Source organism: Rhagoletis pomonella, unplaced genomic scaffold (assembly GCF_013731165.1).
Source record: "Rhagoletis pomonella isolate Grant_MI unplaced genomic scaffold, Rhpom_1.0 Rhpom_scaffold_00535, whole genome shotgun sequence".
In the NCBI taxonomy this organism is placed as follows: Eukaryota; Metazoa; Arthropoda; class Insecta; order Diptera; family Tephritidae; genus Rhagoletis; species Rhagoletis pomonella.
Window position 1 is genome coordinate 6,212 of NW_023459089.1, and position 18,206 is coordinate 24,417.

The 18,206-nt window shown below is 35.4% G+C and overlaps 1 protein-coding gene across 1 annotated transcript; it reads left to right on the forward strand.

Annotated features, from left to right (window-relative positions):
* Nucleotides 1-2,475: 2,475 nt before the first annotated feature.
* LOC118751095 (sideroflexin-1-3-like) lies at nt 2,476-15,430 on the forward strand. Its single transcript, XM_036485862.1, has 8 exons — nt 2,476-2,871; nt 5,143-5,559; nt 10,203-10,320; nt 12,237-12,312; nt 14,037-14,122; nt 14,201-14,328; nt 14,772-14,929; nt 14,999-15,430. Exons 2-8 carry the CDS (start codon nt 5,214-5,216, stop codon nt 15,083-15,085), a joined length of 999 nt encoding a protein of 332 aa, XP_036341755.1. The 5' UTR covers nt 2,476-2,871; nt 5,143-5,213; the 3' UTR covers nt 15,086-15,430.
* The last annotated feature ends 2,776 nt before the right edge of the window (nt 15,431-18,206 follow it).

Consider the following 18,206-nt stretch of genomic DNA (forward strand, 5'->3'; position numbering starts at 1 on the left):
TCTTACTCTGCATATGCCTAAATGTATGCAATCATTTGCAATAGCAAGTAGACACAGGGTGCTTCTAATGAAAATACAATTTTCTGCTGCAATACACAATTTGGGAAATTTGGAAACAACCGTATCATGCTGTGCAAAGGCGCATCTCCTAGTTCCATCCTTTGTGCATTTTTAGGCGCAGTGCTACAAAAAGGAAACGCTAGCAGAAGGTTGCAAATTCGCAGAGTGCACTTGATAAGTTTTTTATTTGCCGTTATTGGAATTATTTTTTTGGTGATGCATTTCCGAACGTTCCTTTTTGCAATTCGCAAACATTTTTTATGATGCATTTCCGAACTTCTTTTTTGGCAGTTTGCTTTTAATAAGGTTTTTAATTGACAATAACAATCGCGGCGTCAAGTTTAAACAGCGGCAAATCAGCCCATCGAAAATTTCTTTGCAAATTTTACTTCTACCCAAATCAAAGATGTATGTATACACATTAAACAAACTTATCATTCGAAATCTATATCTAAGTTGACGAATTTAGAACTAGTTCGGAACTAAAAAAAAGGGAAAGAACGAGCTAGATCTCATCTATCGAATTTATAACTACCACGGAACTATAGAAAAAGGATGCAGGGAGATGCTTGCTTAATTTAAACTGATATTGTTAGGCATTTTTTTCGTTGAAGTACGCTTTCATTCTACACTTCACAGGTGCTTTTTCATAGTTTGGTAATACAAACAAAAATTTGTATCAGGATTATAACACTTTAGGAACTTCTGGAATCTAACCGATAACAGCAAGCACATCTCCACTCTCAGCTACAGCCGAAGGTAAGTAAATAAAATTCTTAGTTGAATTACATTCTTTCAAACGAATTTGATTCCCAATTGAAAACAGATTTCTTTGAAAATAATTTAAAACCGCTACCATGTGAAAACCTCTCGCTCTATTTGAAAAAATCATGTTAGGACTGGTTCAGAACTATCGAAAAAGGGATTCAGCGGGGAGCAACTGATACTTCGTAGAACATCGCAAACCAGTTTGGTACTTGCTGCATTTTGCCACAGGGTACATGGTTGTTATTTATGTATATGTGGATTGTCTGTAGGGTGTATGTATTAATTTATTAAATTTCGTTGTATAAATGGCGGTATTTTAAATAGTTTATCAAAGTGGTGGATGTCGATATATGTGAATTTATCGAGGATGTGGTCATGTCATTTGGATAAGCATTGCAGTAGTTACAGGCGTTAGACTGGTTGTTTTGTCCATTAAATGTTTATGTGTAAGTCTAGTGTGCCTCAATCGCAGCCTGATAATTTTTTTCTTGTCTTTTCCAGATAGGGATTTGGCGTTAATTTTAAGATATTGATTAATTGTTCGATAGCTGTGCGAGTTCTTTTTGTACCATTGTGAGAGGTTTTTGTCTGTGTTTGAGTATTTTTGTGAGAACTTTGCTTTTGGCAAGCGCTTTGGGTCCAAGAAAAGTATGTTTGGTGTGACTGAGAGAGGAGCGTTTTTCGCAGCAAGGTCGGCATATTCGTTGCCCGATATTCGCACGTGACCAGGGACCTATGTATATGAGTTTAACCTTATGCTGGTTTTCTAAAACATATGTAGCTGCGGACTGAGTTAGTGTAGAAGTTATTGTTGTTGGCATTTTTTATTGCGTCCAGCGAAGAGGCGCATTTAATGGCTTAGTAAATACTTATTAGCTTTTTTTTATATTTTGACTTCATTTTCGGATTCAGCGGAAAATTTTACACATAAAATGATGGCCCAATGCCACAGGTTGGATTTCTCGTCGACATACCATCGCACACCTTTAAATTGTTTTATGCCAAAAATGCCACCAATTTTTTTTTTTTAGTTGTGACTCATTTGAAGAGGTGGTGCGACATATAGACTGTCTTTTCTGCATATGTTTATGTCATCTTCATACCTAGCACAGGGCTTTGAAATTTAACTTTTTCTCGTTCCAATAATTGTTATTTTTTTAATATCTAGATATGTTAAATTAAGACAGAGTCTTGTTTTTTTGCTAGTTAGTTTTTTAAGGGGGAAACCATCGCAGGTCTGTCTAATTTATTACTATTCGAAAACCAATATTTACTAAAATTTAGGAGCAATTTTTTTATAAAACGTTTTAACCCGTTAACGACTAACACAAAGGATCCTTTTTAGGAAATAAATTAATGTTAAGGTCTCGTAACCCAGACATCTAGCCAGAGACACGTGGTATAGTCATGATCTATGTTTATATGTATGTAGGTATCTCAGCCACCCGACGGCCAACACACTGCTGGGTTAATCACAAACAGATGGGCAGAAGTTTGTCAGAGAAGCAGCTTCTCTCTCTCTGCTTTTATTTTTCAATTTTGGGAGTACAACGAAGAGCATTTAGAAAGTTTTCTTTGCTATAGTGCAAAGTTTGCTCAACATTTGCGCACTCATACCCACTGCTGATATCTTTTAACTTGGAAGGTTGTGCTGCTGCCTCAGATAGGAATGCGAGTAAGCGCAGACGCCGGGTTGTTTTCAGCCTATTTATGCAGAGTATGTGCCATGTCTGGTGGGTTGTTTAATATGTATAGAAGCAACAATATAGTATGGAATTGGTACGGTTACGTTTAGACTGGTTATCGCTCAGCTGTCAGTTTTCCGTATATTGCCGACGGTAACAGTTGAAAATCGTATTTCGAACGCGCGACGTGAATACCCGTACATACATACATTCAAGAAAAATAAGGCGGTGTTGGTTTTTTATATTTTATGGTGGAGTGGGACGCAAAAAATAATTAAAAGCAACCAACCTATTCGAAGCAAATCGCGTGGCGTAAAATACCTCAAGAAATAAGAAAATATATACGAATTTTAAGCAGGTGATTCACTTTATTGTGATTTCAATTGCGTTAAATCAATATACCTAAGAACCAAACAAACAAAAAACATATTTTATAATGTGCAAAAAATATGTAGATATGTATATTTACATTTTGTGCTTCGATTTTTTAAATTCCTTAGCAGCCGCAATTATGTAAGATTCTTTGGCAATAAGCAGTAAAAACAAAAGGACAAGAGGTCGATGGCAAAAACGATGTATGGATTGCACTTATTGGTACCCATGTACATGTGTGTGTATATATGTATACCTGTTTGTGCATATTAGAACATATACATACTACATATAGTTTTTTTTTTTTGCTTTATAAGCCTTGCCTTTAAGTGCACTGGATATTGACTTTGGTAATACCACTTGGAGTCCGCGCCCATTCGGCGTTTGCCGACATACAGCTGATCCGAGAGTATAGATACTTATACGTTCATACCGATATACATACATACAGTGACTCAAACAAGTGACCACAAGTTGATTTTTTAAATCTGAATGGTCTTTCGCATTTTATTTCATAAGAAATTTATGATTATATCGAAAAAAGTCAAAAATTCATCAGCAAAAAAATATATAAAAAAACAACGCGATTTTTTATCCGGTTGAAACTTGCAACAAAAAATTGTATGGGCAATAAAACTGCATAACCATACAAAGTTCTATAGGCTCAGATTAAAAGGTTTGACATTTTGATGAAAATTTTTTGAATTCTCCCTAATTTTATTTAAAGCTTAAAACTTTGATTTATAAGGTTCTGGTTAAAGCTTGTACAATATTTTTATAGAAAAATATCAAAAATTATTTAACTTGAAAAACATTGTGAATATTTGAAAATAAAATTAAAAATCCACACATGGTCACTTGTTTGAGTCACTGTACAAACAAATATATGTACGTATGTATGTATGTATGTATGTATGTATAAGCATTGAATATGATAAGAGCCACTAAAAATTGCTGCTGCCCGCGCATTCCTTTGCAAATCAATAGGCATTGTCGTCTTATTCTTTAGCTTTGCTACTTGTAAATGACAAAGAATAAAAAGTGAAACTCTTCGAAAAATATATATTTTATATTATACATAAATACACAAAGAAATAAAAAAATTATTATTATTATAATCTCAAAACCTATGCGTATAAATACAGGGTGGTTCAAGCATGCGAAACGGGGGGCTTATACATATATTACAACAATATACGGAAATGTGTGCTAAAAGAGAGACGAACCCGTAGTTTCCCGCCCAATCTAGAAATACCGACCGACGAAACATGCATTTCTTGGTAAAAAATTTTTTGGAAATATATCAGATTTTTAATCACAATGGAAAACCCGTACCTATTTTTTTTTGTATGGGGAGTGATGCAGTCTAATATTGTATATATGTACATGTATGACAAATTTGTTTCGATTATTTTTAATCAATATTTTATGGTTTTTCTTTTTACGATACGATATTTTGGCTTTTCGAGCATTTTAAATCGTTAGTTAATACTAAATTAAAATCCCAATGTTCATATCGTCGTTTAAAGTACAAAACCGCGTATCGTCATTCTGCAAAATCGCCTAACCGACATTGGCTGCCAAAAATTTGATTTGCTCACACAAGCTCTTGGCTCAATCCTTAACCATTCGTCCTGAAATATACTAGCCAGAAATGCGATTGCTTTATAAAAAAGAGAACCATTTTGAAATATGAGTGTTTTTACCCTTTTAAAAAATAATTTCTAAAACTTCACATACGCGGTTTTGCATTTCGCTGATACGCGGTTTTGCATTTTGTTGATACGCGGTTTTGCACTTTAAACGACGATATGTATGTATACCAATTTATACGACGACTTATAAGTTAGCAATATTTGCCACAACTAGGCAATAACGTAAACAAGTGCAAATAAGGTCATTAACCATTAAGGTTGACAATGATGAGTGAAATCATATTTCATAGATAATTAAAATTCATTATTTTCACTTTAAAGTAAACCTGTATTTGAACCACCCTTTATGCATACATAGGTATTTGCTTATGAACGCGGAGCGAATTGTTTACACGTATTAAATTCTCTTGAAGCATTAGACCAGGTTGAATTTTACCTGGACTCTCGCTCTCTCTAACGCAAGCGTTCTCTCACACAAACTTGCACAATAGTACATATCCCTTAACTACATACAGCAGAATTGTCAAAACATTTAATGTATCTTAATTTAATCGTGAATTTATAAAAATATAAAATACCTTTCAAAATTTTCATTTTTCAAGTGTCCCTTAAAACATAAGCCGCCCGAACAGCCCCACTGCCCACGCACATACATACTATAGATACGCTAAATATGTCATCAACTGCAACAACAACAACTGCGGTCGCCACGCCACTGCCAACCATCGATATCGATCAACCCAAATATGACCAAAGCACATATCTAAATCGTGCCAAACATTTCTTCCTGCTCACCAATCCACTCAATATTTTGGCCAGCGATGACGAACTGGAGCGCGCAAAACGTATTATTCACAATTATCGTGCCGGCAAGCCGGTGCCAGAGTGCAAAAATGTTGAGGAATTGTGGCGCGCCAAATACTTGTACGATTCAGCATTTCATCCCGATACTGGCGAGAAGTCACTAATCATTGGTCGTATGTCGGCACAAGTGCCAATGAACACTTTGATTACAGGATGTAAGTATGTATTTTGTATAAGTAATCTTACTAAAATATTAATAAATATACTATTAAGATGAACTTTTCATTGCTAGCAGACGAACTAACAACCTTGACTTCATGTAGATTATTTGTTTGCAAATTAGCTGATAGTGATCATCAATATAAAACACATTACGCCATGAATAATCAAAAGTATGCCGGAGCGAATGTCAGTTTTTATGAGACAGTAATAGAAAATTTTCTAGACGATGATTTTTTTTTTTTTAAGTGGCGTAAGTCACTTCCCAGCTCTTGTGCTTATATGACCGGCTAGTTGTAACCGAATGCATTTGCAATTCGTTCTATCGTCGTAAACTAATAAACTAAAGGCAAAACCTTCTGCTATTGGTTGATGAAGTTGATCGATTAACCGATGCGTTCACATACCAGTAATCGGTCATTTAAGTACAAGAACTGGGAAATAACTTATGCCACTTTCAAAATAAACGGCGCATTTGTTGAATAGAAATCCCAATAAATTTTATTTCCAGTTTTTAATGCGTATATTTCACAAATGCTACTTTGGCATTATCTATAAATTATGGAAGGCAACTGGTAATTCTCAGGTATGGAATCATACAGACTTCCAGACTTTCTAATGAGGTGGTTTTCAATTCAAATTCCTTTAGATATCGCTTTAGTGTACATATGTAGTAGCTACTAACGAATGGAAGTTGCTGAGAATGAAAAGGCGAAAATATGACTCCTTAAAGGAATTATAAAGGCATACATAACTATTGACACATTTATCCACCATATTCTGAGCATCAACAAGATTGTAGCAGAAGCAGTAAATATCATCAAGAGGCAGAATCTTTTAAGCATTTTTTCTGTTTGGTACTTCGAAGGTTAAAATAATGTAATGCGATTTCGCCGTATAAGCTCAATGTATTCGGTAAAAAATTTGCTTAGTTTTAGAATAATTTTTCTATCAAGTTTCTTAAATTTCAGACCAATTTTCTTGTACCATTTTAATTTCCTTGATATTTTTTATTTCCTAAAAAAATACTATGTTGTACACAATCGACACAGCTGAAGCATTGAAGTGGGAGAAGAGACCGAGTGCGATATGGAGAGGCTATAGCAAATCCGGTTACCGAGTTTCTGATGGTTAAAGGCCCCGCCAGATTGAAATTCTTTTCTGCGTCACAGGGATGCCTTTGACTGACAAAACGCACAGAAGATGCCGACGTGGCACAATGAAAACGTTGCCGCAAACAAAACGGGTCAATTTGATTGGTCAAAAATCAGCTGGTTTGAATTCGTTCTATACATTTTTGTTATTAATGTTGGTTTGCCGCATACGCGTGCATCAAAAGTTGAGAGTTGGGCAAATTTTATCAGTTGCGTCAACGCATGCGTTGCCCATGTGGCGTCTTCTATTCGAAATCACAGAGTTGACTTGGATGTCAGTCAAAAGCATCCCTGTGACGCAGACAAGAATTTCTATCTGGCGGAGCCTTAAGATATACAAAATGTATTTGCGATAGTTTCTCTAGTGTGCGTTTCCGGGAATAGAAACATCGAAGGCAATCAGAAAACTAATGAAGTGGCAAAATCAGGAGTCTGTTTGGATAAATTCGAAGCGGTGGCTCTAGTTTGACCTCTTGGAATAATCTAAATAGAAATTACTCTGTGTTGCCTTGGACTGACTGAGAAAGGATGTCAGATAAATATTTCGTCGCTTAAACTACAAAACCGCGTATCGTGGCATTGGAAAACCTCATAACAAAAAGGATATTTGATCACCTGGCATCAAGCCCTTATCCATTCATACTAAAATATCGATACTTTGAAATAAGAAGCAAAGTTAATTAGGGAAACCCGTTTTAAAATTAGACAAGTTTTACTCTCTCCCCTATAATACAAATTTCCGCACCTGTCAGAAGAAGCCTGCTACTTGGAATTACTGCAACCAACTAACCAACAATTATTGCTCAATACCATGCCAACTTAGTCGGTAGATATTTACTACAAAGCATTCTTAGTTACTATTTTAGTTACTTGTTACCAGAGCAGACGGGGATATGTAAATTTTGATTTTAAATTTATGTTTCTATAAAAAATAGATCAAGTCACAAGATATAATGGTCCAATAGTCAAAACGAATTACTTAAAATTTTCTAAAAGGTACCTCTGCCGACCTTGTCGGATGTATATACATATTATTTTGATACAAGCTCGTATCGAAACCAATTTAATTTGATTTCAATCATTCAATTTGTGAAAGCCACTTATTCCGCGGTTGCTAGGTCAAACCACTTTCAAATATCACATTCGTGAAAATGTTATAGATACCAAGGGATCTCTTCCGTAGTAATGATCTGAAAATATCCCCTCTCAGAGTCAGCATTTAATGAACACTAAAGTTAAGTAAAGAAAAACCATTGCTTAACTTTTTAAAGAATGATTATGAAATTTTTTGTTTGTTTTCAATTTCGCTTACGTTGCTGTAACAGTCTCAATAGCCCAGTGAGCAGTGTTGGCAACCTTTCCTACCAGGTAGGTTTTTTCCATTTGGTAGGTTGGTACGCTAGATTGGATTTTGGTAGGTTCCGCGACAATAATAGTTATTTGCGAAAAATATAAAATATAAAATATGTATCTGCAAACTTTTTAACAACCTTGTTTACACGAATATTTCACCGGTGGAGTCCAACATTGTCCACCTTAGAGAGCCTTCATTGTAAGACTTGAGGAATATTACCAAAACTAACCTACTGGTATTTTAATGTGGTAGTAAGACCCGTTGTCACATATGCGGCACTGACCTTGTGGCCAAAAGCTACGCAAGTAAAGGCAGGTTCCACCTTTAGCAAGCTACACCGACTGGCCCACGTGGCCATTACAGGAGCTATCCAACGGATGCCCTTGGTGTCATTACAGGCATTCCTCCATTGTCTGTTTGAAAAAGAGGCCTGCTGGAGCACCCTACGACTGCCCAATATGATCAGCAAGAAAATTTGGGATCTTCGGGGTCATTTGGAGGTTCTAAAGCTATTTCTGGATAATCCTGAGCTATCCTTCTACAAATTGTACAAGGTTAGAATTCCTGAAAGGGACTGCTGTGAAGTGATAATAACCATGGTTGACGATAGGTCCCAATTAACACATACCCAACTATATTCCAGGCGAAAGTCTTCGCAATCGAAGTCTCTGTAGAGGGACAAATGGGGCCAAATTAAATATTTATTATGTCGGATAGTCAGGCAGGTTAAAGGCCTTAGACTCTATTAAAACGGCAGCAGGCTTGTGGAAAGCTGTAAAACTTTTTTGGACCACGCGGAAGCTCACAATAACATAACGCTGTGGTGGGTTCCGGGACATGAAGGGTTTAAAGGCAACGAAGGCTGACTGTCTCGTAAAGCGTGGAGCCCAAATGCACTTGCATGATCTCTAGCCATTTGTGAGCTAGTGGAGAAAACTGCAGAAGAGAGAACTGCGAGGAATTGCGCGCCAAGCGCTGAGTTAATTTACAACAATTAAATCAATTTCTGTATTTATGAAGATCCATTGCATTCACATGAATTGCTCGTACATATATTTTAATTAGCAACAATTCATTCTTCCAGTTGGTTACAACTTTACCAGCAAAAACTTGAACTCATTTGATCCAGGAACTAGTTTCAGAACTGTTTTCGATGACACTACCAAGAATTTCAAGAGTAAATGACACTATCAGGAGCGCTATAGTCCTTCAGAGTTGTAATTGGTCTTATTACTGACTTCAGCAATAATTACAATTTTCAATTAAATGGTTTCACAAGGCACTCTTCTATAACATTTACATATATGTATGTACATATCGTCGTTTAAAGTACAAAACCGCGTAACTGACATTGGCTGCCAAAAATTTGATTTGCTCACACAAGCTCTTGGCTCAATCCATATCCATTCGCCCTGAAATATATTAGCCAGAAATACGATTTCTTTATAAAAAAAAGATAACCATTTGAAATATGGGTGTTTTTGCTCTACAGACAATAATTTATGCAACCTCACATACGCGGTTTTGCATTTTCTTGATACGCGGTTTTGTACTTTAAACAACGATATGTACATTAGGATGCATCATTTTCCATACAAAATAGGCGGTACTTTATTAAATTTTAAGACCTCCGCTAAAATATTTCGGAAAAATATTAAGATATACCTGAGTTGGATCCATTTGTAAATACCTCCAAAAATCCAATTTTTATAAAAAAATTTAATTAAAAAAATATTTTTTCGAAAAATCACCTCTTATAATAGAAGAGTTTAAGCTTAAAACGTCTACATAAAAATGTTGGAAAATTTTATCAACGGAATCAAAATATGTAATGAAAGTTTTAGAGGTATTTTTAGATCTTGACATTATTCTGGCGGAAGTCTTAAAATATAAAACATTTTATGATTCCGGTGGAAAAACCGCAATTTTTTTGGTATGGCACTCCATACATATTTGAGAGTAAATTAACTTCAAGAAGATTTTGTCAGGGAAAATTTTCTTCTAATTTGAAGTATACATATGTTTGTATATATGTATGTAATTAAATAAATTGTATGCAGTTTTAAGTTATCTTTGTTAATAAAACCCGCTGAATTGTTATTTTGCTTCAACTATTTTTTTTTTCTCATAGGCATGCTGTCGTTTTATAAATCCGTACCGGCCGTCGTCTTCTGGCAATGGGTCAATCAAACATTCAACGCAATTGTAAACTATACAAACCGTTCAGGAAAGACACCCATTTCTCAAGAGTAAGTGCCAAAGATCTTTATAATAATATTCTATATGTACTATACCTATATGTACATACACTCACACGTTCGGATATACCTACTTTTTTTCTTACTCTCGCTTTCATTTCGCATTTCATTGTCGTCATTTCATTGTTTGTCAGATGTGTTTATTTCAAAATACACACACGTATATATTTGGTATGTAAATATGTACAGATATGTATGTGTATACGGTGGAGAGATTGTTAATAGGGAAGAAAAATGTTAGCAGGTTTTGGCAATTTTTCTTTATTTAAAAAATTTCAAACTTTGTTGAACATTTATAAAAATTCGACGAATTTTAACAGATTTTCTTTAAAATTTCAAACTTTTTAATCCGATTTTTTTCGAATTTATTGAAGTATGCAGTTTTGTAGTCCATTCAATTTTAGCTTAGTTTATAAAGTGGATGTTTGAAGTAGAGAGGACTTACCGTTGATCGCTGCAATTTCTTTGTTCAAGCAATTTTTCTTTCATACAAAGTATGTTTGGCAATTTTTTTTTTGTATGGAGAAAATGGGAAACACCTTCGACAAAAAAAAACTGCTTAAGTGTTTTGCTAATTTAAGCGTTTGTTGGTGAGTTCGACAAATTCGTTTTTATATAAATACCTATATATAAATACCTATATAAAAATACAATCGCCGTTCGGAGTCGGCGTAAAACTGTAGGTCCCTCCGCTCTGTGTGACAACATCAAGGCGCACACCACAAATCGGAGGAGAAGCTCGGCCAAACACTAACATATGTGTAAGCGCCAATCTATTATTATTATTATTACCTATATATTTATGTATAATATGTATATTCACACACGACTATTTGTATCTACATATGTATATACAATGTACATGTACAATGTACACATTGTATATATGTATGAACATTCAATATGGTTCATTTTCGAAAATACTGACACAATTCAAAAACCGAGGTTTTTCAAAAGACGCGTTTAGAAATTTCAATTGACTCACAAAAAGCAGGAACTAGGTTATGATTATTATTTATTATATATGTATTAAACAGGGACCGAACAGTTATTTTTTTCAAAGGTTGAACTTGGCCAAATATTTTTGAGGGCCGAAATGAATAAACGCGTAAATGCCCCGTTAACGCGTAAATTTCGTAAATAAACCGGTTTTCCATTCAAAATTAAGTAAGTTTACGAGGTTTATGTGGTCAAGAGGCATTTAGATGAATTGCCCTAGTGTCTCAAAATTTCTTGCTAAAATCATTCGTTTCCGTTTGGGAAAATAGCGTGCATTTCTATTTTCTGCATAATAAACGGTTAATGCAAGTAAACAAAAATAACCGTTTGTTTTTTCAACGATTAAACTTGGCCAAATATTTTTCAAGTCCGAAATAAAAGTGCTTTTCTTTCAGTACTTTTTCATTGGATACCACACTCGTTTAATTTGGATAAGCGGTTTGTTTATTATCCGGAAAGGACTTTTATTTCGGATTTAAAATGTATTTGGACAAGTTTAACTGTTAAAAAGCAACTGTTATTTTCGGTCCCTGGTATTAACAGTTTATTATGCAGGAAACAGAAATGCATACTCCCAAGTGGAATGATTTTAGCAGAAATTTTAAGATACTAGAGCAATTCATCTAAATGCCTCGTAACCACATAAACCTCGTAAACTTACTTAACTTTGTATGGAAAACCGCTTTATTTACGAGGTTTGTGCGGTTACGAGGCATTTACGAATTTAGGTGAATACCCTTAATATAAAGAATACATAATGCATACAACGAGTAGATACTTAAAAGTAGATACAAAAGTAGCTCAAAAGTTCCCTTTTTGACTTGTGGCGGTTTTTTCGTAAATTAGCAATATGTATGTAGACATGTGTACATATATATTTATTATGGCTTTTAATGTTTCTCTTCCAGACAATTGCTTACTTCGTATGTATTGGCAACTGGTGGCGCCTTGACCACAGCACTCTCCCTCAACAGGCTAGTGAAGGTGAGTAGACAAATTGGCGATTGTGAGAAAGATATATATGTAGAACCCTGCAGAGGAAGCCGCTGGTACTACATACTATTTATACTATACTATACGACGTATCGACAAGTTTTGACTATTTATTAATTTTAATATTTTTTTTTTATATAAAAACATAGATAAGAAAAACCACATAAATCTAGGTTTAAAACTTTGTACAGAAATTAAAACAAGTAATTTTTAAGCAAAAAACAAAATTTAAGATTATCGTTAATTTCCTCATGATACAAAAATCGGATTTAAACCGAATCACGTCCACCTGTGAGGAAACACCTTTCCTTTAAAAAAGAATTATAGAAATCGGTTTATGTGGTCCAAAGTTATGCGGTAACATACATACAAAAAATAATAATACTCTGACGAATTGATAACCTTCTCCTTTTTATTAAGTTGGTTAAAAAAAAAAAACAAAGTTTCATCAAAATTTTTCACTTTTTATCTAGTCTGACCGAAATTATTCGATTAGTGACAGTTTTATAAAAATAAAAAATAAAATTTGTTATTAGAGCGGTTGAGTATTAAAAAACAATGTTTACTGAAATAAAAATCAACTAGTCGAAAAATCAATGATTACTCGTCTAGTTGAAAAGGTCGAAAGGAAACGGGTAGTCGATTAAGTGAAGTCGACTATTTTTTAAGCAACTTTTGCTATTTGATTAACCGGTTGGTCAACTAGTCGACTAATTATTAGCATACATTTTATAACTGCTGAAAATATTTTTAGGTGACATATGACCATTAAACAGAACAACTTTTAAATTTTGCTATTGAGTATTAGAGCAGAAAAGTGCACATAGTCATTTGGTGGGGTGAAATAATTTTGGTCGGGTGACATAAGGCCTTTATTTGCAATTGGCATTATAACCACTTCAAGTGGAAATATATAATGCCTATAGGCACAACACCCGGTAGAAATTATCACAATGTCAATTGATTTTTAAATTTCACTTTATGGCCATCTATGGCATTTTGGATCCCACTGTTAAAAAATTAAAGATACTAAATTCAAAGTTCAAAAAAAAAAAAATGTGTGAGTACATGAACAAGTTAAATGGTAGGATATGTCTGAAAAGAAGAAAATTAATATGTGTATATGTACATTAGAGTGGTCCAAAAACAGTAAAGTAGGAATTTTAAGGCCGCCACTCCCTAGGATTGTTATATACCACAAAAAAAAAAAAATTATTTTGAAATAAAAAAATATTTAAAAGTCGCTCAAAGCGCTCAAAGTTGTCCATGTATATTTTATGGGGAAAAAACAATGATTTAGAACTCCTGAAAATCTATATTTTTTCGATCGGAAGACCCTGGTTCTCTTTAGGAGACTTCCAATATTCATATCCATTTGTTTATTTAACCATTTTTAATACTAAAGATTTTTTATTGGTCACCCAATGCATTTTCTGGGGGTTTTAGCGGTCCTATAAAATATATTTACCTTGAAAAAATGGGGCTGCCTAGAAGTAAAACAAAATCACTTTGCACTCTATCAAATTCTATAACAAAACGCTTTATTATTCGAAGCTCGGCTATCTATTTACATGAGAATATAGCTCGGTGAATTATGTTAGATGTCTGATTAGTCTGTGTAATTTTGATAATTCATTACCTTATTTTAATTTAGTATAACAATTTGTTTTATTTCTTTTTGTATTCATTACTCAACACTATTTTTAATGTTTCAGAACTTGAATCCATTAATTGGTCGCCTGGTGCCATTGGCAGCGGTAGCCGCAGCAAATTGCATTAATGTGCCGATGATGAGATTGCAGTAAGTATTTTCCAATACTTATTCTGAATAAAGTACAAATATTGTATTTATACAGTAATTTCTATTGAATTTTTTAAGGGAATTGAAAAACGGCGTTACTTTGCTGGATGAAAAGAACAACGAATTGGGTGTGTCGAAGAAAGCGGCTGCTGCCGGCATCACTGCAGTGGTGGCTAGTCGAATTGCTATGGCTGCACCGGGAATGGGTAAGTTTACATTAGGGCGGGGCAGTTTGTATTTGAGATTTTTGCGACTATCACAGAAGGATTCTACGTGGAATTCTAAGCAAATTTGGAGTTTGCCAAATAGCGAAAATAGATTTCTTAGCATTTTGCTGTAGTGTCGTAAAGGAGTGCTTAAATTTTGTATAAAACATGCTATAAGAGGCTTTTTTGTAAGAGAAATCCATTTCTGCACTTATCTTAAAGCTTCCAACAGAGGGCGCAAAAGTGAAAATTTTCACATTTTCTTCTAAACCTATTTTTGGAATTTGGCTAACTTCAAATTGATTTTACACCCATGCCATGGATACTTCGGCAAATTTGCTTAGAATTGCACATAGTAAAAAACATTTTATTCACCCTAATGTACATACATATTTCTTAAATTGCAAGTTATAAATGCATACTTATTTTCCATCTTTTAATAGTGCTAACGCCCTTGCTGATTTCATCCTTGGAAAAACGTGGTCTCCTCAAACGCTTCCCCAAGGCCAGTGCACCCATTCAAACCCTTTTCTGTGGCTTCGTTTTGATATTCGCCACTCCGCTGGGATGTGCATTCTTCAGTCAACGTGCTTCGATTGGGGTTGGTTTAAAATTTGTTCCGCTTTTAACTCTATTCTTTAACACGAATTCACTTTCTATACACTTTCAGGTGGGCAAATTGGAAGAGGATGTGCAGAAAAATATTAAAAAACTGGATCCCGAGCTTACTGAAGTCTGGTTCAACAAAGGCTTGTAAACTTAGAGCTTAGCTTATTTGAAACTCTCTCTTAAGTGATTTTGCATTTCGAAAGGACAATAATACTTACATACATACTACATACTTGCATGCATACAAATGTATGTATGTAAATTCCATTTAATTTCTATGTGGTTAGCGCTGATAGTTGTGAAACTTCGTTTGAAGAAGAAAGATTACAAAAAGTCTTGGGCATTTAATCTTTTATTAACTACATTCTATAAATGCATACATTTTTATGTAAAGAATAATAACTGTGTATGTTTGAAAATACGCGTATTTATCTAAATTTAGTTGCATCTTATTAAAAGTAAATGTGTATACTCTGCTGAATTCCGATTACATTCGTAAATACATATTAACTTTGCATCGGATTTCTTTGGCGGTGCTTTGAGATGTGTAAAGAAATACCTCATTTAGCAAATTACATTTAATGTACCTACCATTCTTACTTAATCCTTATTTACTTCAACACCATATAAAGTTTTTACCTCCCTTTTTTAATGTATTTTAAAGGAATTTATTTAAGTATATAAAAACACAAAGTCTTGTAAAACGTACATAAATATGTTGTTACATAAAAAAATAAAGACTATTTTTGAATTAATGTTATTTCACTTCTGAACGCCTTTTTAACTAACAGCCCAATTCTATGCACTTTATAAATTCAAAATTTTTACGATTTTTAAATTATTTTATTCAAGATACTTATATGGAATCTCCACTAGGCATTAAATGACAATTTTTTAAATGGCATACATTTTTTGAAATTTTAATGCCTAGTTGAAATTTGGCATTAGAGTAGAACTCCATTGTTTCAGCCGTTTGTATGAAGTTCAATACCTACATTTCTCATAAAACCTGTAAACATCGTAAACTCACGTCCCCGTAAACCATCTGTCAATATATGTATATCCAGGTCACAAATTCAATCATCAAAATTAGTGCGTAGACTTAACTAAAACGGTGTTCACATGAAGCGATTTTCATGGCAGTTTTAGAGGCGCTTAGTTGAATCAAAAGTTGGCTAGACGCTAATTTCATTGGAAGCGATCAGTTGAAAGGCCAGGCGATTGTTGCTTTCAACTAAAAGTTTCCTTTAAAATCGCCGTATAAGGGTAAAATTAAAATAAATATTTTCAAATTTATCTTATTATCACTTTTCCCTTAAATATTCCGCACTAGTAAATCAAATGCGAGATTTTTTTTTTTAAAGTGTAACAAATGTCATGTAACACTCTCATAACTTTATTGAGCGATTTCTGGGATACCCGAATGACAGTGTATATCGATGGCTAAGTGAAAGATCGACCTATCTCGGTAGCCAATTCGAAAACGCCATATCTCTGAAAATACCTCAGTGAGCGGGGTTTTTCAACACCTCGATCAAATGTGCCCATGCTCCGACCAAAGAAAAAAGACAAAGTGTCCAAGGATAGCTTCCATGGGCGCTACCTCCGCCATGATATCAAAATTGTGCTTGGCGACTTCAATGTCAGGGTGGTCAGGGAAGAGGTCTTTGGAACCACCATGGTGCACCATCAGAAAATCCAGCCTCCACGACGAAACGTCCGATAATGGACTAAGACTGATCGACTTCGCTGGTACCCAAACATCGTAGTATGCAGTACTAGGTTCAAGCATAAAAAAATCCATCAAGCTACGTAGCTGTTTCCAGTTCGAAAAACCAGAAACCAAGTCGATTATGCTGGCCGACGGGAAAACGGCCGAAAATTTTACCAGAGATTTAGGCGACGCGTACGGAAGGTTCCAAGACCGGAATGTCCTCCTGTAAGACAAGAATGAGGACCCACTGCCCGGTATCCACAACGTACTAAAATTATGGAGGGAACACTTTTCCACCCTATTGAATCGTAACAGCCACCGAAAGACGAACCCTAGCGCCCAGTCGATAATGACGGAGTCGATGTCATACCACCTCACTATGACGAGAAGCGAATAGCAATTACGCGGCTGAAAAAACAACAAAGCTTCTGGAGCTGACAGTCTGCCAGCTGAGCTATTCAAGTACCGCGGCGAGGAGCTGATAAGGTGCATGCATCAACGCTTATGCAGAACATGGTCAGAACAACGCATTCCCGACGACAGGAATTTAAGTGTGCTCTGCCCAATTCACAAGAAAGTCGACCCCGCATTTCGCGCCATCTACCGCCGGATCAGTCTACTAAACATAGATTATAAAGTCTTATCGAGCGTATTGTGTGAAAGACTGAAGCTCACCGCCAACAAACTGATTGGGCCTTATCAGTGTGGCTTTAGACGCTGCAAATCCACCATACGCCAAATCTTAGAAAACGCCAAATCTTAGAAAAGACCCGCGAGAGAAGTATCGACACTCACCACCTACTTGTCGACTTCACAGCCACTTCTCACAGCACTAAAAGGAATTGCCTATACGCCGCCATGTCGGAATTTTACATTAGCGCGAAATTGATACGGCTTTGTAAAATGACATTAGATAATTAATGGAGGCATGCACTGCGACCAGCAGGTCTATTGTGCCCTCAACCATTTACAGTACCTCATCTAATCCTAGAGAGCCCAAAAATTTGAGGAGATCCCCAGGGATTAGCGATTGTATAGCTTCGTTACTTGGCCAGTAGTGGCCCAGGTACCTCTCCCGTCTTCTCGCGACCGCCACGCATTCGCTAAGCAGGTGCACGGGAGTCTCCTCGGTCACGTCGCAGAAACGACATAGGTCGTTGGACCAAATCCCTAGCTTGTGCAGATGGCCTCTCAGTCTGCAGTGACCCGTCAGAAAACCTGTTATGATCCTTAGTTTTCCCTTGGATAGATTAATAACTGCCCTGTACCTCGTGAGGTTGTAGCCTCCCAGTAGTTGTTTTGCTTGACGTAAACCTGTAGTGACATTGAAAAATACCACCAACTCCAGATTTGGGAAACCCCTCTCCGAGCCGTTTGCTACCAAACGGGACTTCAGACAGCGTGACTCTGTTTCATGTGATTTCTTTAATCTGATGTTGGAGAAGATAATAAGAGCTGCAGAGCTGAATCGCTCAGAAACAATTTTCTACAAGAGATTGCAATTGCTGGCGTACGCCGATGACATTGACATCATCGGTAGCAAGAACCGCGAATT

What these genes read in the sequence shown, in the direction of transcription:
- LOC118751095 (XM_036485862.1), top strand. Translation starts at nt 5,214, where the DNA reads ATGTCATCAACTGCAACAACAACAACTGCGGTCGCCACGCCACTGCCA. An exon ending in CCCTCAACAGGCTAGTGAAG is followed by an intron (nt 12,313 to 14,036) that starts GTGAGTAGACAA and finishes TTAATGTTTCAG; the next exon opens with AACTTGAATCCATTAATTGG. An exon ending in GTGCCGATGATGAGATTGCA is followed by an intron (nt 14,123 to 14,200) that starts GTAAGTATTTTC and finishes GAATTTTTTAAG; the next exon opens with GGAATTGAAAAACGGCGTTA.